Source organism: Erpetoichthys calabaricus, chromosome 2 (genome assembly GCF_900747795.2).
Source record: "Erpetoichthys calabaricus chromosome 2, fErpCal1.3, whole genome shotgun sequence".
NCBI lineage: Eukaryota > Metazoa > Chordata > Cladistia > Polypteriformes > Polypteridae > Erpetoichthys > Erpetoichthys calabaricus.
Genome location: NC_041395.2, coordinates 209,195,646 through 209,216,738, shown reverse-complemented (window position 1 = coordinate 209,216,738; position 21,093 = coordinate 209,195,646). Strand labels below are relative to the sequence as shown.

At 39.0% G+C, this 21,093-nt stretch overlaps 1 protein-coding gene across 3 annotated transcripts in view; it reads right to left on the bottom strand.

Annotated features, from left to right (window-relative positions):
- LOC114646758 (pyruvate kinase PKM-like) overlaps positions 1 to 21,093 on the bottom strand; it is a 79,210-nt gene that overhangs the window by 24,339 nt on the left and 33,778 nt on the right. For all 3 annotated transcript variants that reach the window (XM_028795090.2, XM_051923077.1, XM_028795089.2), the window contains exons 2-5: positions 20,885 to 21,055; positions 20,476 to 20,567; positions 11,406 to 11,537; positions 1,133 to 1,319 (exon numbers count right to left, since the gene is read on the bottom strand). In XM_028795090.2, the coding sequence (XP_028650923.1) occupies positions 1,133 to 1,319; positions 11,406 to 11,537; positions 20,476 to 20,567; positions 20,885 to 21,029 (556 nt within the window). In that variant the 5' untranslated portion in view covers positions 21,030 to 21,055. The remainder of the gene's footprint in view (positions 1 to 1,132; positions 1,320 to 11,405; positions 11,538 to 20,475; positions 20,568 to 20,884; positions 21,056 to 21,093) is intronic.

The window sequence follows — 21,093 nt, the reverse complement described above, 5'->3', positions numbered from 1 at the left end:
GTGCGAACAGCCCCCCTGCTCAATCCCCCTAAGTCAGGATCAGAGAAAGTCAGCGCAAGAAAGAGAGAAAAGTAAGCATGGGTAGCTTCTCAGCCATCTGCCAATAGCGTCCCTTGTATGAAATCAACTGGGCAAACCAACTGAGGAAGCACGTACCAGAAATTAAAAGACCCATTGTCTGCAGAAATCCGCGAACCAGCAAAAAATCCGCGATATATATTTAAATATGCTTATATATAAAATCCGCGATGGAGTGAAGCCGCGAAAGGGCGAAGCGCGATATAGCGAGGGATCACTGTATATCTAAACTCAGATAAAGATTAGAGGTCAAAAGGAGTTTTATTGCAAAGGTGAGATATTACCAAAGGGAAAACTTAAAAGTACAAACAAATTAAAAAAAAAAAATAAAATAAAAAAATTATTGCCCCATCGACCTATCAATGTACATTATGGTTCCCGACTACCATGTGGGATGTGCTAGTTCACTTGACCACACATACAAATAGCAGTTCTTTCCTCCACCCAGTAAAAAACAGACTTTGCATTCTTGAAAACCATCTAAATGCCATCCAAGAACTACTATTTCAGGAATAATGTCCGAGGTCAGAACAAAGCTTTAATGGCCCCAGGTATTTGTGCAACCTAGTTCCAGAACTCTGTTAAACAATCACATGTCTCCCCCTACTCCCTGGCTACCGGCCCACTCCAATGGATATCAAAGGGACTGTATGAAACGTACAGGGCCACCCTGCTGCCACCTGTTCCACTGGGGGAGTAACGTGTAAAATTCCTGCTATCCCAGTCCCAAATGAATTCACCTCCAAAGCACAAACGACAATAAAACAGAGTAAAACAGAGCCTCTCAATCAGAAGGCTCCCTTTTCAAATTAAAAGAACTGAAAACTGAAACTAGGTGTTTATAGACTAATTTTATGTTTCACTGAAGTGGTGTATGTTAATGCATTTGGTGGATCTGCACAGCTAGCCCTCAGTACAGACTACTATACAAAAATGGAATGACTCTTAATGTTTCATTGTCAATATATGAATGGTTTGTGGGATAACACTGGCTCCAGACAGACAGGCAATAAGCTGTGTGGATATGCATACATTCTTTAAAGTGGCATCCTACCAATTTCAATGACTTTGAGGGAAATTAGGCCATCATCCACATAAATCCGCCCTCCTTCCTTCACCACCTGGCTGATGTTCTTGTAGTCAACCCAGATTTGAGTCCCATCAGTGCAGTTCTTCAGACTTTCATCTGTCACTACTCGAACTTTAGCTCCTTTCACAAGCTCCACTTCTCCGCTGTCCTCCTGGGTATGAGACACAAGCAGTGTTATATAATTCTGTCTCCCCTCACCCCCCACAACAACACAGCATCAATGTTGAGATTCTTCAAAAATATACAAATCCAAGCACCTTTCTGTTGCTACATCCTCTAATAAATGAGGACAACTGCTTTGTGACATCCAAGCAATGAAGAGTGCTTACATGTTTTGCATATTTCAAAACAAAACTGTACCATCTGGGCAGAAAGCTTCTGGAAGCAAATTGTTAGATTGAAGAAAAAAAAAAAAAAAAATCAGGACAACTGCCTCAAACGTGTCCTGCCTTTTCATACCCTGGCACTGCTTAAAATGCTGTTAGTGGCAAACACAAAAATAAAATAAAGACCTAATAGTCAGACATGACCCTCACAGCATAACAGGCGCAAAATCCACATTAGGTGCAACATTTCCAAATCAATTCAACAATCTGGTAACACACAACGGTACTTTAACTGTTCCCACCTCCGCCCACGCTGTTTATCCTTGTTTTATAACATTATTATCATAAAGCTGTTTCTTTTCTCGTACTAGGAAAATAAAGAAACATATCTCTATATAATGTTGTGAGCATTGCCAGCTCCTAATCTCACAAAGCTGATATGCGTCAAGCAGACTCTGACTAAAGATAGTGACTATCACTTCACACATTCAGATTCCATTATGCCAGGAGCAGATAAACAGAACTGGGTAATGTGATGCATTGTTTGAGGGAAGAGACATGATCGACATTGCATACTCACTTCTCTAGCTTTACCTCTCCTTTATGCTCTTACTTTCTGGAGGGGGAATGACAGATGGCAAGGGGGAGATAGCTTTTAAAGACGCACTGCAATACCAGCCGCTTGGCTGTATGATTAGAGCGGTTTTTTCGTTTGGGAGGGGGTGGGTTGGGGTGCCATACCACTGCAACCGTCACAGCTGCTCATTCAAGACATGGCAAGACCACATCGAACGGCAGTGGCATTCATCCACTAGAATTCAACAATATGAGAAAGCAGATCGCTTGTGTAAGGTCAAATAAAATAAACAGCCTGGTATACATACCTATTTTGGTGCATGTAATCATTTGACTCAAATCTACATGTTCTGTGCCGGGGTAATGGTGAGCTGAGGCTGCCCTCTGATTTATGCTGAAAATTAGATTCTCAATTGGACCATTTGTCCATAATTACAAGAGCTAGTAGTGCTGAATGTTTATCTCCATTCAGCTGATAACTGAAAGATTCAGTGTTCTCCCAGAATTTTTTTCCAGCCGGGTGGCATGAAAAAGTAGCCAGGTAGGGTGGGATGGGGAAATTATGGTGGTGGGGAAAATTAAATGTGCACTATTAGTTAATTATTATTAATTATTTTCCAATGCTCAATATGACTTCCTTTTTTTAAGGTTTGACACTTGTGCCAGAATATTTTTATTAAATTTAAGAAGTATCCAATTCAGGATCCTGCAACCCTTACAAAAATTTTAAACAACAATTGTTATGACATAAACCAAGAGGCACAAGTATTGTTGCTGCTGGGAAGAAAAGTGAAAACAATGAAAAAAAGTATGGGAAACCAAATGAATAAAAATTTAATATTCTTCAAAGCCAACTTGCATATGCAGAAGGTGTCTTCAGTTAAATATTTATTCTTCTTCTTTTCTTCCTAGAGGCCCAGTTGTCTGTAGCTTTCCCATAATCAAAAGTCCCCAGGATCTGGGCCTTCCAAGGAGATCTGTGGTCTAGCGGGTCCACAGCTCATGTCAAAAAGGCCTCTTTTTTAATAATCGCCGTCTTCACGACTTAGAAAGGGGGGGTGGTAGTGTGGCGGATCGGTTCCCGGGGAATTCGTGATGCGGGCGAACCTCTCTTAAATGCATAGGTGAGGAGTCGTCCTCATCCATAATTGTTCCCGGGAGCTGCTAATTGCCACATCTGATCCATGTCCCCATGATAAATAGAAGCACAAGGCGGCTAGGGGGAGAAGAAAGGAAAGGAACACAGGTTGCAGAAGAGGGAGGCAGGAAGCAGGGAGAGGAAAGCTGGTGCAATCTAAGAGAGCAAGCAAGCGAACAAGTGCAGGCTCGCAAGCAGCTGGACAGTGAACCCTAGTGGGGTGTTTTGCCGACACCTAGGGCAGTCGATTGTGGTCGCTCCTGCAGAGCATTTTGTGAGAAGTGAGAGTGACCGGAAGAAGGATGGCTCGCCACGGAAGACAGCGGGAGTCGGGAGGTGGATTCCCCAGTGTGAGTGTCCTGGTCACTGGGGAACCCAAGTCTTGGTCTGGAGAGAGCTGAATTGAAGCCAGGTATTGGGAAGCCTCCAGATCAGAAGGCAGAATTAAGGTCAGCTGCAGGTAGGGTGGCTCCCCTGGTGCATTGCCTGGATGGGAGAAGCAGGGGAGTCACCAATAGAAGAAAGGCACCGGGCTTTATTTTAAAAAGGGACAGCTTCCTGCCATTGTTTTAACCTTTTTTTAAAGGGATTGGTTTTTTTTTTTCCTATGGAATTTTAACCTCCACTTATTCACCTCTGTTTTAATGGATTTTTTTTTAATAAACGTATTTGAAGATTTGATGCACTGCACTTTATTTAATTTGGAGACTTTGTTTTGTTTTCTGTTTTTAATAAATGCACTTGGCTCTTTTTTGGCATCATCACCTTGCTTTGTTGTGCCTCACTGCCTAGCTCATCAGTAACATTACCAACGGTGTCGGGTCAAGAGCTCCCAGAAGCTACATGGGAGCCTGGGGTAGAACCCGCATCGTCACAAGATCAGCATGAGATTATTTAGCGTGCTTTGATTCTTGCGATTTCTCAAACATATCTTGATCCTTTTAAGGGCAGAAAAATCGCCTTTCACATTCAGCTGTGCTCACTGGGATCACTAGCTCAATATGAGCTAGTTTGGTTAAATTTGGAAATTAATCTTTGAACTCTGATGTGGTTGCCATTTTTAGTAAAATCTGTTTTGGACTGAAGTCTTTGTATGATTGACTTCTGATCATTTTTGACGCAACTGTCCATTCTTGCCTGCTACTTTCATATTTTAAAATTGAAGGGCTACCATTTTTGAAGTAATGATCGAAAAAGAATGTGGTATAGCGGGTCCGTGGCTTCAAAAAAAGTTTTAAATCCATAGAGCCGTGTCGCTCTCCATGGGCGCGATTGCACAACCGTGGGGCGTTATTGTGGTAGTTGGAGCAAGTCACACCTGCACGTTCTCAATTGCTTCACTGGCTTCCTGCGGCGGGTGATTAAGGCACTGCGCCCAAGGAGATGCGAGTATAATATGAGAGAGAGAGAGAGAGAGAGAGAGATTGGCACAAGGAAAGGGGGAGAATTCAAAGATGGAGAAATCAAAGAATAAAAGAAACAGAAGGAGGTTAAAGGACATGAAAGGCAGTCTAAGAAGGACGATCTGGCCACCTGAATGGAGGAGGCCACACGAGCTGGGGCCCGTGAAGAAGTGTTCTCTGTGGCGCTCTAGGAGCTAGTTCTCCCCACAGAAGATCCAGGTGGAGTGTGGAGAGCAAGGCAGGTGCCCACCCTAAGTTTCCGAGGTGCGACCACGTGAGCGCGAAGGAAGAAGGGCGGAGAGCCGTACTCGGACGGTCTGGCCATGATGCCTGGCAGCAGCAAAGGTCAGCTGAAAGGAGCTCGTGGCTGTGGAGTCTCCGCTGGCTACGCGAGCAATGGGTGAGCGGGGAGAATGAAAAAGAGGTGGGCTGAGATCAGGAGGAGTTAGACTGCATTTTAACCTCAGATTTTTTTTAATGATTTATTGATTTTTATTCCCACTTTTTATTGGATTTTTTAATGGATTTATATATGTACTTTTTTTGGGTTTTTTACTTTTTTTATGGTCCAGCAAGCTTTCTTCTCGAATTCTTGTGCATGGCACATTTACCCAAGGTAACTCCCTCCTTGGAGGGTGTTTGTTTGAATATTTCATGCACAATGAGCACCACATACCATTTCCTTTGACCATTAGCCAATCAAAATCTTTAAACCATTGTTTGTTTATGCCAGATAAGCGGTACTTAGATTTATCAATTGGCAGAGTGTGTGCTGAAGAGATTTCCCCTGATGGACCAGCCTCTGCAATGTCTTTGTGTGAAATTGCCACCTCAGGAGTTGACGCTGCACCATCATTAGTTTGTGGTGTCTGTTCTGAAAAAACTGAGCAGTGTTGTTTTCTGAACACTTTTAAAAAAAAAAAAAAAAGACACATGTTGGTAAAACGTTTGGAAAAAATTCAAAGTACCTATAAATAAGACTTTTGAGTGGGAGCCTGTTGGGTATTCAATGCACACTTGCCCTACAGCAGGGCAAGATATGAACAAATAAAAAAAAAAAAGGAATGGCAGATGGGTCACTTTAGCAAAACCCTCAGCAATTCAGTGACAAAACTTTTGCTCAGGACACCGTGAGTGCTGTAAGGGTTTCTGCACATTTTATGCAATATGGACGCAGGTCCAAATATGAGCAAATATAAGAATGGCAGAGGGAGTCACTTTAACAGGAACCACAGTGAGTGCTATAAGGATTTTTGCACACTGAACACACCTAATGAGATTATATTATTATATATATATATATATATATATATATATATATAATGAAGTCACTGTATTGCATGGTTAGGATTGGGGAAGCCAGAGCTTTTCTTGACAGCAGCAGTGGAACCAGCACTGTAAGATGGTGTAATGTGAAAGAAGAAAACAGGCTATGCATAGGTTTTAGACATGGCTTAACCTTCTCATCTTGTGTGGCAAAGAGATACTTGGGGTAGAAATATTGTCATCTGGCTGATCTGATTTCATCAGGTTTTTCATGTTTCTAGAACTACGTCAAAGTTGTTATTCCTAGGCACCCATTTTTAGTTTAATCAAATCGGCTTTAAAACTTACAGAAGGAACTCTGCTTTAAAAGTGTAAAGTTAAAACTCTATGACTCTATTTGCACCATTTCAAATTTATGTCATGATTTGTGACAGAGAAACTGCAAACAGTGAAAGAATGACCCGGAAATGGACAAAAAATACAAAGAAAAGTCAATTAAAAAAAAAAAACAAACAGGGACTGAAAACCAAAGAAAGTAAAAACTAGTTGCCAAAAATGAAACTCAAAAATCTTTGACCAAAAAATACTAAAATTCCTTGTCTAATATAATTTCCCATCTTTAATCTACAAGAACTGGACACAAGGCAGGAAAAATCCCCATCACATGGTAAAGACCCTCACACAAACTAGTGCTAATTTAGTAATGCCAATCCACCCGACCCCGTTTCTTGGACTGTGGGAGGAAGCTGGAGCACCCAAAGTACACCCCTGCAGACACAGAGAGAATATACAAACTCCATGCAAGGAGCACTAAGGATGTGAACCCAGCTCTCTTTTTTGCAAGGTAGTAATGTAACCACTGCACCACTATGCTGCCCTAATATCCTTGACCTGATTCCTTAAGCAAAACAGTTTTTGAAAAAAATGTGATTTCCAATCAAATAAATAAGGTAACACAGAAAGATGACAGAATGAAGACTGATCCCATGACAAAAAGAGTATGTGTTATCCATCATGCTAAATTAATGCAGTGGTGCCTGCAAAGGCAACAAGTCAAAATCACTGTCGCAATGACAAAATATTTAGAATTTTTAATGACTAACAAACATAATGATATACCAAAAAATCTGCTTATCTTAGATATTTAAATGGTGTTCTATAATAACTATTTTTCCTCCAAGCAAAGAAGATTTTGAACATGTTTTGTGAATGGCAAAAGGTTGCCTTTTCTATTCCAAGGCAGGATTTTATGTGCCTTTTTATGCAGTCCCTGCTTTATGATGTCAGAGGTTATCTTCAAAGTTGATTGGATAAATGTAAATGACTGGCCTGAAATAACAACTTAGAGGTTTTTTTCAGAAACAACAGGAACCAAATTAAATCATACGTATGTTTATCCACATTGCCACTACAGTTCAGATAGAAGCCATTTATCATAAAATATTTGTACTTAACTTACTTGCAACATTAGTTATTTTTGCTAACAGACTTTCTTTAATCTGATAGCATAACTTGAAGGTTGCCAATTATCTTGTAATAGCTGAAAAGTGTTGCATATTAAAGAGCAGCAATCATTCTAGCAGATCTTGAAGTGTGATTTTTGCAACGGAAGATTCATATTTAAAATGTTCAGTTATTCATTGCATATCCTCATTTTATACCAGTCACTTAACTTTTATTTGCAGGGAAAATGGTCAACTTTCTACACAAAAAAAGCCGAAGGAAGGTCGATGGCCAACTTGCTTACTGCCTACTAGCCGACTCTCCAAAGCACTTTTTTGTCAATTCTGCCAGAATAAGGAGTACTTGTGTCAAAGGTCTTTTACCCATTGTGTAAAAAATAACTTTATGCAACAATTATTCCATATATAAAGCAGTAAATCATTTTGAAATTTTGGTAACCACTTTCTTCAACAATGCAAGTTAAAAAAGGTAGAAAATCGGGGGCAGGGCTTCTAACATACTGTAATAGAAACAAGACAATACCATTTTAGGAGAAGGCAGATTAACTGTGACTCTAATTTAGCAAGATGGAAAAAACAGAAATTATTTCAGTGCTGAAAGCAATGCAAAGGTGAGAGGGCTAGAGACAAAATGTTCAGAACATTAGAACATTCAGTCAACTCTCGTAGATCTAACGATCCTATTACCAAGATCCTAGAATCTCCAAAATAACACTGAAGTCCTATTCTCAATCATGTTTTTTAGTGATCTGTTCCATGTGTCTGAGTCTTGGTGTGAAGAAACTTAACATTTGTTAAAAAAATTGCTCTTAAATCAAGAACACAGGGATACAGCTGCAAGTTTAAGATATTTTTAAAGTGACAGCTGCCATGCACTGTACTAATTCACTTCATGATTTTAACTAGTGCAGTCATGTCACATCCTAATCTCCGCTTTCTTAAAGTGAAAAGGTTCAACTTCGTCAATGCTTCCTCATAGCTCTTAGTCCCATAATCAGTGTAGTTTTTTTGATCAGATATCTCAGAGGAGAAATTGTCTTGATGACGGAGGTCAGAGCACATGGTTATCCATTGCTCAGCACCAGTGGAGCAATTTTCAGGTTAAGGCCATGGCTCTGGGGCTCAGCAGATTAGGATTCCTTATTATGAACACATGTACACCTGCTTATCCATACAATTGGATAATCAGCAGCCCATCATGTGGCAGCAGCACAATGCATAAAATCATGCAGATACAGGTCAGAACCTTCAGTTAATGTTTTATGTAAACACCATAATGGTGAAAAATGTGATCTTAGTGATTTGGACCGTAGCATTATTACGGATGTCAGATGGGCTGGTTTGAGTATTTCTGTAACTGCTGATCTCCATGGATTTTCGCACAGGACAGATTCTAGAATTTGCATAGAAAGATGTAGTGCAGTTCTGTAGGCGGGAATGCTTTGTTGATGAGAGAGGTCAGAAGAGAATAGCCAGACTGGTTAAAGCAGACAGAAATTCTAGGTTAACTCAGATAAGCACTCTGTACAATTTTGGTCTGAAGAAAAGCATCTCAAGATGCACAACACGTCAAACCTCGAGGCAGATGGGCTACAGCAGCAGAACATCACTTCGAGTTCCACTCCTTTCAGCCAGGAGCAAAAAGCTGAGGCTGCAGTGGGCACAGGTTCAACAAAACTGGACAGCTGAAGATTGGAAAAAATGTGGCCTGGTCTGATGAATCTCAATTTCTGCTGAATCACACAGATGGAGGCAAATTCATCACCAACCAACAGAATGAATTCATGAGCCTAACCTGCCTTGTGTTAACAGTCCGTGCTGGCGATTGTGATGTAATTGAGTGGGAATGTTTTCTTGGCACACGTTGGGCCCATTAATACCAATCAATCATCACTTTATTGCCATGGCCTGTTTGAGTATTGTTTCTGACCAAGTGCATCCTTTCATGACCACAATTTACCCATCTACTAATGGCTACTTTCAGCCCGTTAATACACCATGTTATAAAGCAAAAGTAATCTCAAACTGGTTTCATTAACATGACAATGAGTTCAGTGTTCTTCAGTGGTTTTCCCAGTCACTGGATCTCAATCTAATAGAACACCTTTGGGATGTGGTAGAACAGGAGATTTGCTGCATGAATGTGTAGCAGAAAAATGTACAGAAATGTGTGAGGCAGTCATTATCAACATGGACTGGAATCTGAAATGAATGTTTCCAACATCTTCTGGAATCTATGGCTTGAAGAATTTAAGCCGTTTTGAGAGCAAAGTATTAGCATAGTATTTCTAATAATTTGCTCAGTGACTGTATACTTGACATTCTGAAAAGGTTCCTCTCACTAAAAACCTTTGTTCCCAGTGTTTAAGCCAATTTTGTACCCACCTACATATGCCCACTTTTAGTTTTAATACTAATCTCTCATGTGGGGCCCTTAAAGCCTTCTGAAAAATCAAGGTAAATATTATCTCATATACCTCTTCGACATGTTTTTGTTTCTTTCTTACTGAACTCCAGCATGTTAGTAAAACACAACCTCCCTCATTTGATACCACACTAACTGTTCACTAATATACCTATTCCTGACATGTTTGACTTTTTTCTTTAATAATTGTTTCCAATAATTTCCCAAGTGCACCGGGGTTTCCAAATAAATGTGTGTCAAAAATTCATACAGTATACGTACTTACTGACTTCCTTAAGCAGGTTAGGTTATTTACACACACAAACACACATACATATATACATGTGTGTGTATTTTCAGCATGAAAATAAAAACATTACCCATTTGTCATTTTCAGATGCACATTGACTTGGCCCTTCACTTACTCCTTTAATTTACTGCAACTGCCATGTCAGTTGAACTGTCTGGAGCAAAACTAGAGTAAATGTCTTGGTTTGAATTTGTTCTTTATTTGTCATTAATCATTATGCATCTATTTGAAACATTAATAAACCTAAATATTCTGCAGATATTTTGGTACAGAATTAATTCATCCAGCTTTTTTTCTAAAAATATTTAATATTTGTGAGAAGCTGAAGTCAGTGCTGGTAGCATCAGGCACAAGGCTGGAACAAACTCTGAATGGAGTACCACTTTAACACAGGAAACACTTCTGTACACAGCCACACTGGGCTACACTATAGTCTCCAATTAACCTAACACATTGGTCTTTTGGGATGTAAAAGAACACTGGAGTAAAACCCACACAGGCAAAAGAAGATCATACAGACAACACACAGTGACCGTGGACCCCCAGTATCCTGAGGGTATATTCATTAAATGCAAGTTTTAATTGGTTTTCTGGTGTTTATATAGCATAATAAACTTGTATTTACTATTTTCTGTTTCTAATAATTGTTACACAATGATATTAATTTAAACAGGACAATGAAAACGGACAGTTGCTTTAAAATTTTAGATTTGCAGTGCTTTACTTCTGTATTGCATTTATTGTTAAAAACCAATCTTCCCCATAACATGAATTGATGCTATTTTTGTATCATCTGCCTGCAGATAAAGTGTCTACTGAAAACAGAAAAAAGATATAGTAACAAGCTTCACTCAGAAATGATGCCGCTTTCTTACAAACAAAGCCTGTCACGTTCATTCTGACAGAACATTCGCTCAGACAGTCACATTTGCCAGGTTGTGTGAAAGGTTGCTAGTATATTCCTAGCATTTTGGCAGCACAAATAAGTGGTGTCAATGTGCGTTTCTAAACTGCAGTATTCTTTTAGCTAGCAGTTTTGGAGGTCATCAACTAAGAAGATGACACCACACACAATATACAAATTTAGGAAAAAACAATTAAAATTATATAAATCCTGATTCTCCAATATCTGTTTAGTTACATTTGCAAATCCACACTTTTTTTTTTTTTTTTTAGTTTACCTTCCTACTTAAGGAGCACTACAGAGGACCAATTAATTTTTTTTCTTCTTCTTCTTTCTACCTTGCATGTGAAAGACCTACTAAAATCGACAGTAACACCCACAAGTGCTCCTCTGAGGTCTATTTATATGTTTCAGGGAGAGGCCACCATGACCAACATAAATACTCACCCCTCTGACCAGTCCTGTTCTGATCTCTGGCCCCTTGGTGTCCAGTGCTATGGCCACAGGCCTATAATAGAGTGGGTCTGAAGTGAGGCTCTCTCTGGCTTGTCGGATATTCTTGATTGAGCCAGCATGGTACTTTGGGGGGAAACAATAAAAGAAATTGCACATTAGATTTTAAAACACATTTTGAAATCAGAAATAAGCAGCAGATTTAAGGAAAGTGTGGCCTAGTGGGTAAGGGGCTCTCCTATAAATTACTTTGATTAATAATAATTATAATTTGTAAAACACAGTTTCCCCAAGCCCAAAGCACAATACAAGTAATTTAATGTTTTTAATCTGCTTGGGTTTAAAAAGTATTAAAGTGAGTTCCTAAGGAACAAACAGGCAGTTGTAGGTTAAAGTCCAGTCTTCTACCCATTAGGCCAAACTACATATTTTAATTATATGTGCAATATACAAAAATGGCAAAGTCTGAAAACAGTACTGTATACTATATTTCTCTAAAACAAGTGAACATTTAATCAATCTATTACAATATCAAGACAGCACAAACCAGTCAAAGTTCTCAAATATAGCCATATCTTCATCCATACAACAACTCTGTTAACTTCTCCATACTGCTTCAGAACTCATCACCTATAAAGCTTCAAATGGCCTCACTTCAGACTACATCAATAACATCCTGCAACACTGTAGTGTTTGTTTGCCCATTCTGGTCCACCGACTATGACAATCTTGTCATGCCCCATACCAAGCTGTGCTCCTTGGGTGACAGAGCCTACACCAGTGCTGTGCCCTGACTTTAGAATGGTCTCCCTGAAGTAATTAAATCTGCTAGCTCAATTCATTCATTTAAATGAAAAATGTAAAACATCCATTCAGGAATGCATTTAAGTTGTATTGACATTTCTGCCCTGTCCAAGTGCATATGATGGTATATGGAATCACAAATTTAATTTATTGCCTTACAACACTTCATATATATTATTCCTGTTTATTGTTTGTTCTGATGCAGAGCCTTGTGATTCATGTTAATTATTTGGTGTTTAATGCTTTGATACATTTTCTGTCTAGTATCTTTAATAATCCGATTCTTTGCTTCTGTTCCTATTGTGTCCTTGAATATTTTTGAAGCACTTTAAGCATGGATGGTACTGTATAATCAAAATAATGTATAATTAATTTTTATTAATTAGTATTATTTCTATTAAGTCTTTCATAGTGCTAATTTTATTTCAGAATTTTTATGAAATAACACCCCCCCCAGAATCCCCCCATCCCACACACCATTGTGGAGCTGGACAAGACACCACACTCCACCCACACATTTGCATTGTGCCCTTTCTCCAGCACTTTGTATATGAATCAATAGGGAATGTGACAGACTGAGGTCACGCTCACACAAACATAAATGGCATGTGCATTAATAAGCATTATGCACCATATGGGGTTGTTTGGAGTGGCTTGTTACATGTTTGCCATGAAATATGCAATGCAAAGATATGTAAAGTAACAGAATGTTTTAATGCAGAATCTCATTTCTGGAAATTAAAAGCATTTGAAACATACCCCATTAGGTTTTAAAAGCAGATGAGTGCCACTACCATTCATTCTTCACAGTCAACTGCAAGAAGGTAATTTCCACTATTTCACAAAACCCATATCAGCAGTTTAAACTTGTGCTCCTAATTTGAACAGTATGAGGGAGTGTGGGTGTGTGTCCTGTGAATAACTGGTGCCTTGACCAGGGCTGTCTTGTGCTCAGTACTGCTAGGATAGGCAATGGCACCTCATGGTCCTGAATTGGGTTTGAAAATAAATAGATGGGTGGATAAATGGATGGATATACTGTATGTACAGTATGTATGATGAAAATCATGTACTGTATGTATGACATAAAAAAACAGTATTATCAGTATTCCAATTTATGTTTTCTTGTTCGATTCATACCTCTGACTCAGTGTGCAACTGAACAAGTCATTATTGCGGCCTGCTCTAAAACTGTATCCATGCGGTCACTGAAAACGAGAAACAAAACAATAGATACAGGCAGTGTGGCATATTGGTTAAGATTCTGAACTTCAAACCCTGAGGTTTTGGGTTCAAATTCTGCTACTGACACAGTGTGACCATGAGCAAGTCACTTCACCTATCTGTCCTTCAACTGGAAAAATAAAAAAATTTAACGAATTGTATCTCTTATCTTGTAAGTCGCCTGGGGTAAAGGTGTCCACCAAATAAGTAAATGTAGATCCAAATGATTTATGTATTTTTAACCTTAACTTTTTCCCTTGCTCTACAGAGCCAATACGGATCTCTATAAAAGTACTTACTGTATATGCACTGTATTTAAAATCATCTCTCAAAAAATAATTCAGCGGACACAAAATATGAGAAAGTAGGTGGCATGATATACAACTAAAAGCTAAAAACACAGCATTATCAGAAGCAGGAATGACATGATGATGGCACATATTAAAGTTAGGGCCCAGCAGAGGGAGAATTCAGAATGTCAGCTGGGGTGTGCCTCTACAAGCCAATGTGGGTGGACAGCCACCAGGGGGCTTAAGACCCTGTGGATGTGGAGGCCATCACAGGAGCAGATAAGCAAGAGAGGAAATTACAGGCTGTTAAGATGCCATCATTAATTTTCCTCTGGCACTAGGGGGAAGCACGAAAGCACTGGTAGTCTACCACTGAGGAAAAAATAAGAAAATTTGTCTGAAACCTGTTTTCCAGAACACACTTTTGATGCAATTTGGTCTTGGTCAGTTATTAATATTTATTCCTTATTGTTTACATATTGTGTACATAAAAATCACTTATGAATGCTTTGAAATCACTTCAGTTTTTTTGTTTGGTACCTCCTGACTCATAGGCAAGAAAAAAACCCAACATATGATATATGGTTCAACATGTCTTGATGTCTAGTTATACAAGACTTAAAGCTTTTTGGGGTTACCCCCTATTTTTGGCCCACTAGACCCTAAAAGTCCTTATTTTTTTGGTGATTATTACAATATATTTTGTGTAGGAAATTACACCCTTACGATAAAGATTTAAGCAATAGGTGTCTAAAGCAAAAATGATCAGAAGGAGTTGAAGTTATGCATGCCGCATTAACGGACTCCAGAGGTTCACCACGCAAGGGGGCCCTCTTTTTCACAAAACATCAGAAACATAGGAACATGAAGCGTCATTTTATACTTTTTCGAGGTTGCTGATCACAAATTATACTAATTTTGATATCAGACTCTTTACCTGTGGTCCCAGTCCTATAAGAGCCACTATCAGCAGGTTAAAATGACAAATTTCAAACAGAAACACGTGGGGTATCCTTTTAAACTGTTATTTTTGATCTCTTAATAGGGATCTGGTCCTCTATTGACCTCTATCAGAGGGGAAAAAAAAACCGACTAATTTCTATTACAATGGAGAATATTTAGACTTTAAACATTTACATTGAAGCACTCATTTTCATATTTCAAATATTTTACATAATTATTTATGTATATCGTATGAAATAAATCACTGCATTTGTTATGAATAAAACCCCATGAATTAGGGCTGCTTACACTGATTTAGACTATCGTTATTTCAGTGCCTTCACCATGTTATTTTGTCTGTTTTTGGTATGGGCACCATGTTTTAGAGGTATGGATGCATTGCACTGTTGGGAATATGATTGACATGTGCATGATGCAAGGTCTTCACGCTAGTCTTATAAAAATAGCTGTACTGTAAAAAATGTCCAAACCATTATTTTGGGGAAGACTTGAGGAAAACTTGCTTCATGTGAAAACACTAAGAAAGTTTGTTTTTGATCATCATGTTGGCAACTGATCTTGCTTTCTTGTGTCCCAACTCTTAGGGCTGTCACTGGCTACTCTTTAGGACTCTCTTCAGTTTATTAACAAGAAATAAGTTAACACAATCAAGTTGATACAATCTCAGTCCAGAAGCTCCTGAAGTGGAGATGTCGAATTTCTCTCACTATAACTCAAGCACCTGTTCTCGAAGATACTCTACTAAAACATCTTCACTCTTGGGGAGTTCTTATCATAATAGACATTTTTATTATGCAATTCCGACTTTCAGAAAACTGACAAGGGTCCCCAGTAGACTGACACACAAATAGTAGAATTCCATACAGCAGGCACCCCAGTCATGAAAACTGACAGGAGCCTTATCACCATTGGGACATTTGACCAGGCTCTAATAAAGACTCTAAATATAAACTAAGTGTGGCTCTTCCTCTAACCATTAAGAAAATGCCAGAGCTATGTTTCACAGCGATAATTTCATGAAACAATCATTCAAATCAAACACAGTTTACAGTAGCAAAGAAGCTGGTCAAGCAATATGTGAATTAGATACCTGTTGGGTTAATTGATGCCATTCTTACTTTTTACATTTTATGTGAAAAATGTTAATTTTATATATGTATATAACCATGCTAACAGTTTTTAAAAAGCATGGCAAAAGACTTGCTTAAGGGCTATGGGGAGTTATGAATGAACAATGTACTAATTTATTTTTTTCAAAATTGGCTTTGGTGTTAGTGTATTTGGCTCATGAGCAAACCTTTTCCCTTTAAACATATTGACTGACAAGAAATGTAACAGTGCACAAACCATTTTGAAAAATGTTTGATTCACTTTAGCACCCTTTCCTAAAGAACAGTAATTTTATATCGTATACAAAATTTAAGACTCGTTAAAAATGAGGGCCATTGCCACATCTTGTCATGTTTATTCATAATTACAACTTTGGGAAGATAGTGTTTTCTTGTTAACAGGGTATTGCTGTATTATGACTATTTCTGTTTAACTAGAGCTATAAATTCCAGCAAGTGCTGAAACATTCTAATGGCAGTCAGTGACAGGAATGCATGTTAAATTCCTTTAGGTTACATAATGAAAATTCTAAGTTTAATTCAAGTGAAACTCTCATGTGTGACCCTAAGGTGGTCCAGAAAAATTAAAACACCCCAAACTGAATGGCTGGTGGCTCTTCTGCATGAAATTTGCAGGCTCTCCTCTTACTTACATGGGTTTCCCCTTAAAGACAAAAGTCATCCAGTTAAGTCTGCTATTAAAACACTATTAGCAGGAATGGATGTAAAAATGAGGATGATGTGTAAAGAACTGGCATTCTGATGGGTCTCCAGACACCATTTCTCCTTGGATATACTTTACCTACTTAAAAAAGGTAATAAAAATTGGGTGCATGGACTTAATCATATTCCATCATGCCACACTTCATCCATCTTCCATTTACAGAGTTAAGTGAACAGAGGATCTGTGCCTGTATTTATCAAACATCTGAGAATCACTCTTAGGAATTGAATTAAAAGTCATATCAGGATAAGAATTTATCCTATCCCAAATGTTCCTGGGATTTATGGAATGCAGAGCTCGGCGCACCTGTGTGACATGAACACTATGTTTTGCCAGCTCCAAGCAAGTTAGAACAGCTCAAGAGCTCTTCTAAATTCCGGTAAAGTTAGTAGTATCTTCCTAAATTATAAAATAGCTAAAATTATTCCTACTCCCAAGAGCAGAATCAAATTTGCATCACTATGAGTTAGTACTATTTCCCCACTCCGAAAAGCTTGATAAATACCGGCACTGGTATCTGTCCTGGCAGCACAGACAAACAAAACTTGGCCCGGGCACCAGGGGAGCTCTCACTGATGCACTATAGCATTTCCAATTAATCAGCCAACACTTCTTTAGTGTGTAGGAGCAAAACTCATGCAAACTGAAAACAGACAACAAAAAGTATATGAATGCAGAACCTTGGACTGCTCCACTGTGCTTCCTCATCAAAATTGTTGATACTGTTGTGGGTTTGAGTCATGGCAAACATTGCTAATTTTCATCTTATTAAATATGAGACCTGTTCTGTTCTAGTGTAGAATACATGGGTAATAGCACGGTTTTGGATTTAAAACTTCAGAGAGCATTTATCTAATTAAGAGTGGTATATCAGCAAACTTTTCTCAGAATCAGATCTGTTAAAACAAATGAGAAGTTCCACAAAGCAGCTTGCAGAGCTCGGGAACTCACACCAATGCCAGGTTTATACTTCACACGACGCATGCTCCAGCAGACACTACTGCTACACAAGCATTATACTGTTCATACTTGCGTGTGTACTTTATGTAAATCTGGAAGAGTCCACCAGGTGGCAGTGCGAGATATCCTCACAGTGAGAACAGGTTCGGCTTCGCTGTGTTGTGAATTGCCTGAAACACTCATTAAATTCAGAGGACACCTTACCGCACTCTCTCTGAAAAGGATTTAACCATTAAATAGACATTAGTCCAAGGATGCATCCATTACTGCAAGTATCGAGCATGAGACACAAACAATCCCTGGACGGGGCATCAGCTCATGGCAAGGTGAACACAAGCACACAATATACACTAGCATCACTTCAGTGTCACTAAATCCCCAAACCTTCATGTCTTTGGAAGGAAACCCACCAGGAAAACATGCAAACTCCAGGCAGGGAACACCAGGAACGTGACTCCCTGCAAGGCAGACCGTGCCGCCACAACAACATGTGTAATTATTATCAGTATTCATTATTTAAATGAAGTTAACAACTTATCTGTAAAATGTAACATATATACTTTAATGCATTTCATCATGAAAGTGAAAGTGTACAACTAAGGATTGCAAAATGTGCAGAGAGCTGGAATATCATAAATTTAATGTGTTCTGTGTGGCTATTGCTGCTATCAGGTCAGGAGGAAGCCCCAGAAGCATGCGATTAACAGCTGGGTCGGTTTAAGATGATGCTTATGACAGTCTAAAAGGTAAGGTAAACTACGAGGTTAAAGTGGACATTGAGATTAAAGCCGAAATATCTACTTTAATCACAAAATACACCTTTTCACCATGTTCTTAATTTTTTTCTCTGTGGTTCAAATATGTGGCCACACATTCTGATGGGGAATATGAGACTCTTGAATATAAAAAGCACCACAAATGCATTTGTATGTCAGCATTTTGCTTCACCACATCGAACCATTCATCAAACATCGAAGCACGCACATTGATCCCGGAGGATCCGCAAAGCGGCTTTCTGTCACATGTAGATAGTAATCCGAGACTAATGTCACATTCCGACTTTTATCACACTGTGCCCCCCAACTTTTTGCTGGTACTATAACTCACACACGCATCACATTAATTTCTCAGTACGTGCTCAGAGGACGAGTCAAATGAACGCTGGGAACACGTGGCAGCCTTGATGCATGCAAGTATAAGTATAAACGAGCCCTAAGAAAACAATAGAGAGCAAAAGAATGGAAGCAATAACTTACAACAAAGACAAGAACAATACTCAGAAGACTGTTACTTTACAAAATCAAAAGAAGGTACCAGAAAAAAAGAAAAGACCCTGAAGACAAATGAGCTGTCAGAAAGAAAACTTGAACTCCTAATTTCCAAACTTCATGTTTTAATGAACAAATTTAAATTAAAGAAAATACAAAATCATAAACCAAGCAAAAACTAAACTAATAAATCATCGCTTCCAATGCAAAAACTACCTAAGGCAATACGAGAACAAAAACAGCAAGCAGCACAAATGAATACCACAGCAAAGAGATGTGGTAAACGGGTATCTTTTATAGCCCTCATGTAACTGCAATCCTAATAGCTACAATCACTTGAGGGACGTGATCCAATATAATAAAACCACCCCTTCCAGCTCCACAGGGAATTGAAAACAACTAACAAGTAATGGAGAAAAAAAAAAAAATGGAGAAAAAGCAGAAAGTGGAGGCAGGAGCAAGGCACAGATGAGAACATGACATCAGTGAAAAAGCTTTCATTTGTTTTGGTAACAAATGTTCCTAGAAAATTGCAAGCAACGTTTATTGTGCAGAAACACAGTTTGATGAAATAAGAACATTAGCTGTAAACTGATTTACAAGATAATTTCTTAGCAGAGGCATGGAAAGATGTTTTAAGGTGTAAGTATTACATACATGCCATTTGTAGTCTGAAACACAATCTGATTGTACGGGTGGTTACCTACCAGGTAACGCATGTGGTTGGTCTGCAAGTCGGCAAACATTCGCCACGCCCTTCTCAGTTGTGAGAAGCAGATCATAGAATGTTACATAGTTTACTGTCAAATAATGCAAAGAGTACGCGACACGTGTTTCGCCCTTATTTGGGCTCATCAGATGTACACACTCCACTGTTTCCTCAGGGGGGATCGAATCTCGAATGTCAGCATCACACATACACTATATATTTATATAGGTCCGGAGTAATTACATTCATTGCATTCGTAGTCTGAGTCTCGACAACCTGAATTGTGTGGGTGGTTACCTACCAGGTAACGCATGTGGTTGGACCTACAGGCTGTCAAATAAACAAAACACACACCGTGGCGCACCGTAAAGGGGCAGTGTCCGAGGTTCAATCCCCAAGAGGGAAGCAGTAGAGTGTGTACGCCTGATGAGCCCAAATAAGGGCGAAACACGCGTCGCGTACTCTTTGCATTATTTGACAGTAAACTATGCAACATTCCATGATCTGCTTCTCGCAACTGAAGAGGGCACCATGGCGGATGTTTGCCAAATGGCAGACCAACCACAAGCGTTAGCTGGTACGTAACCACCCACACAATTCAGGTCGTCGAGACTCAGACTACGAATGCAATGAACATATACACACACACGGGTCATCAGAGAAAAATGTACACAACTATACTGTCTCATATTAGGATCAATTCAGAATCCACACAGACGATGACTGGGAATAGGATTCAATCCTACAATGTTGCATCCAATGTTGCTAAAAAAAGAATTGCTTCCTCGAATAAAAATTGTGACATTTCCTCACATTTTGTCCTTATGTCCATAATAATGAATTGACCCAATTGATGTAAATTGATGTAACCACTTGAGTAAGGCTTCAAAAACTATGAATGAAAATGCAACTACAAACAAATATGGGACCCAGTTGCAACAAAGGAACAAGCACTACTGGCCAGAAAACTTTGATGGACTCAGACTAAGTAGCATAAAAGTTGTATATCATACCTCATGAGAGCCATGAGAGAAGTTGAGCCGTGCAATATTCATTCCTGCCTTGATCATCTCTTGCAACTTCTCCACTGAGCGGGAAGCTGGACCTGACATTAGATTAAAAAAAAAAAATCATTGGGTTAGCCTATGAGTGTTGGACTAAGTCTACCTCATACTATTAATGATAATTTGAGTACTGTATCAATTCTGGGTACTTAAAGAAAAGACAGTTCTCATTCTGTGATTAAAACACACACCAGTGGGCTTCTGTCCAACTGAACCTTAAAGGAACTGTGTGGTACATAACTTATTTTATCACTTCCATTCTCCTATTAGAAAGAAACTAGCAGACTCTACTCCACAATGTGTGTAGTAAGCATCGTTCTATTCCAGCTGACCATTATAAATTTGCTTTGTAGCTCACCTATAGTGCAGATGATGCTGGTATTCCTGGCCACAATTGGCTCCTGATCAATGTCCAGCAGAGACATGTGCTCCAGGAATGTGTCTGCCATTGCAGCATCTAGCTGCTGCCGCTGAATGAAGGAGTCCAAGGGGAGGTGAGCCATGCTTTCTGAATAACGGCGAATCCGAGCTAAGAAAAGAGTAAAAGTGATTACTAAATTTGTGTGA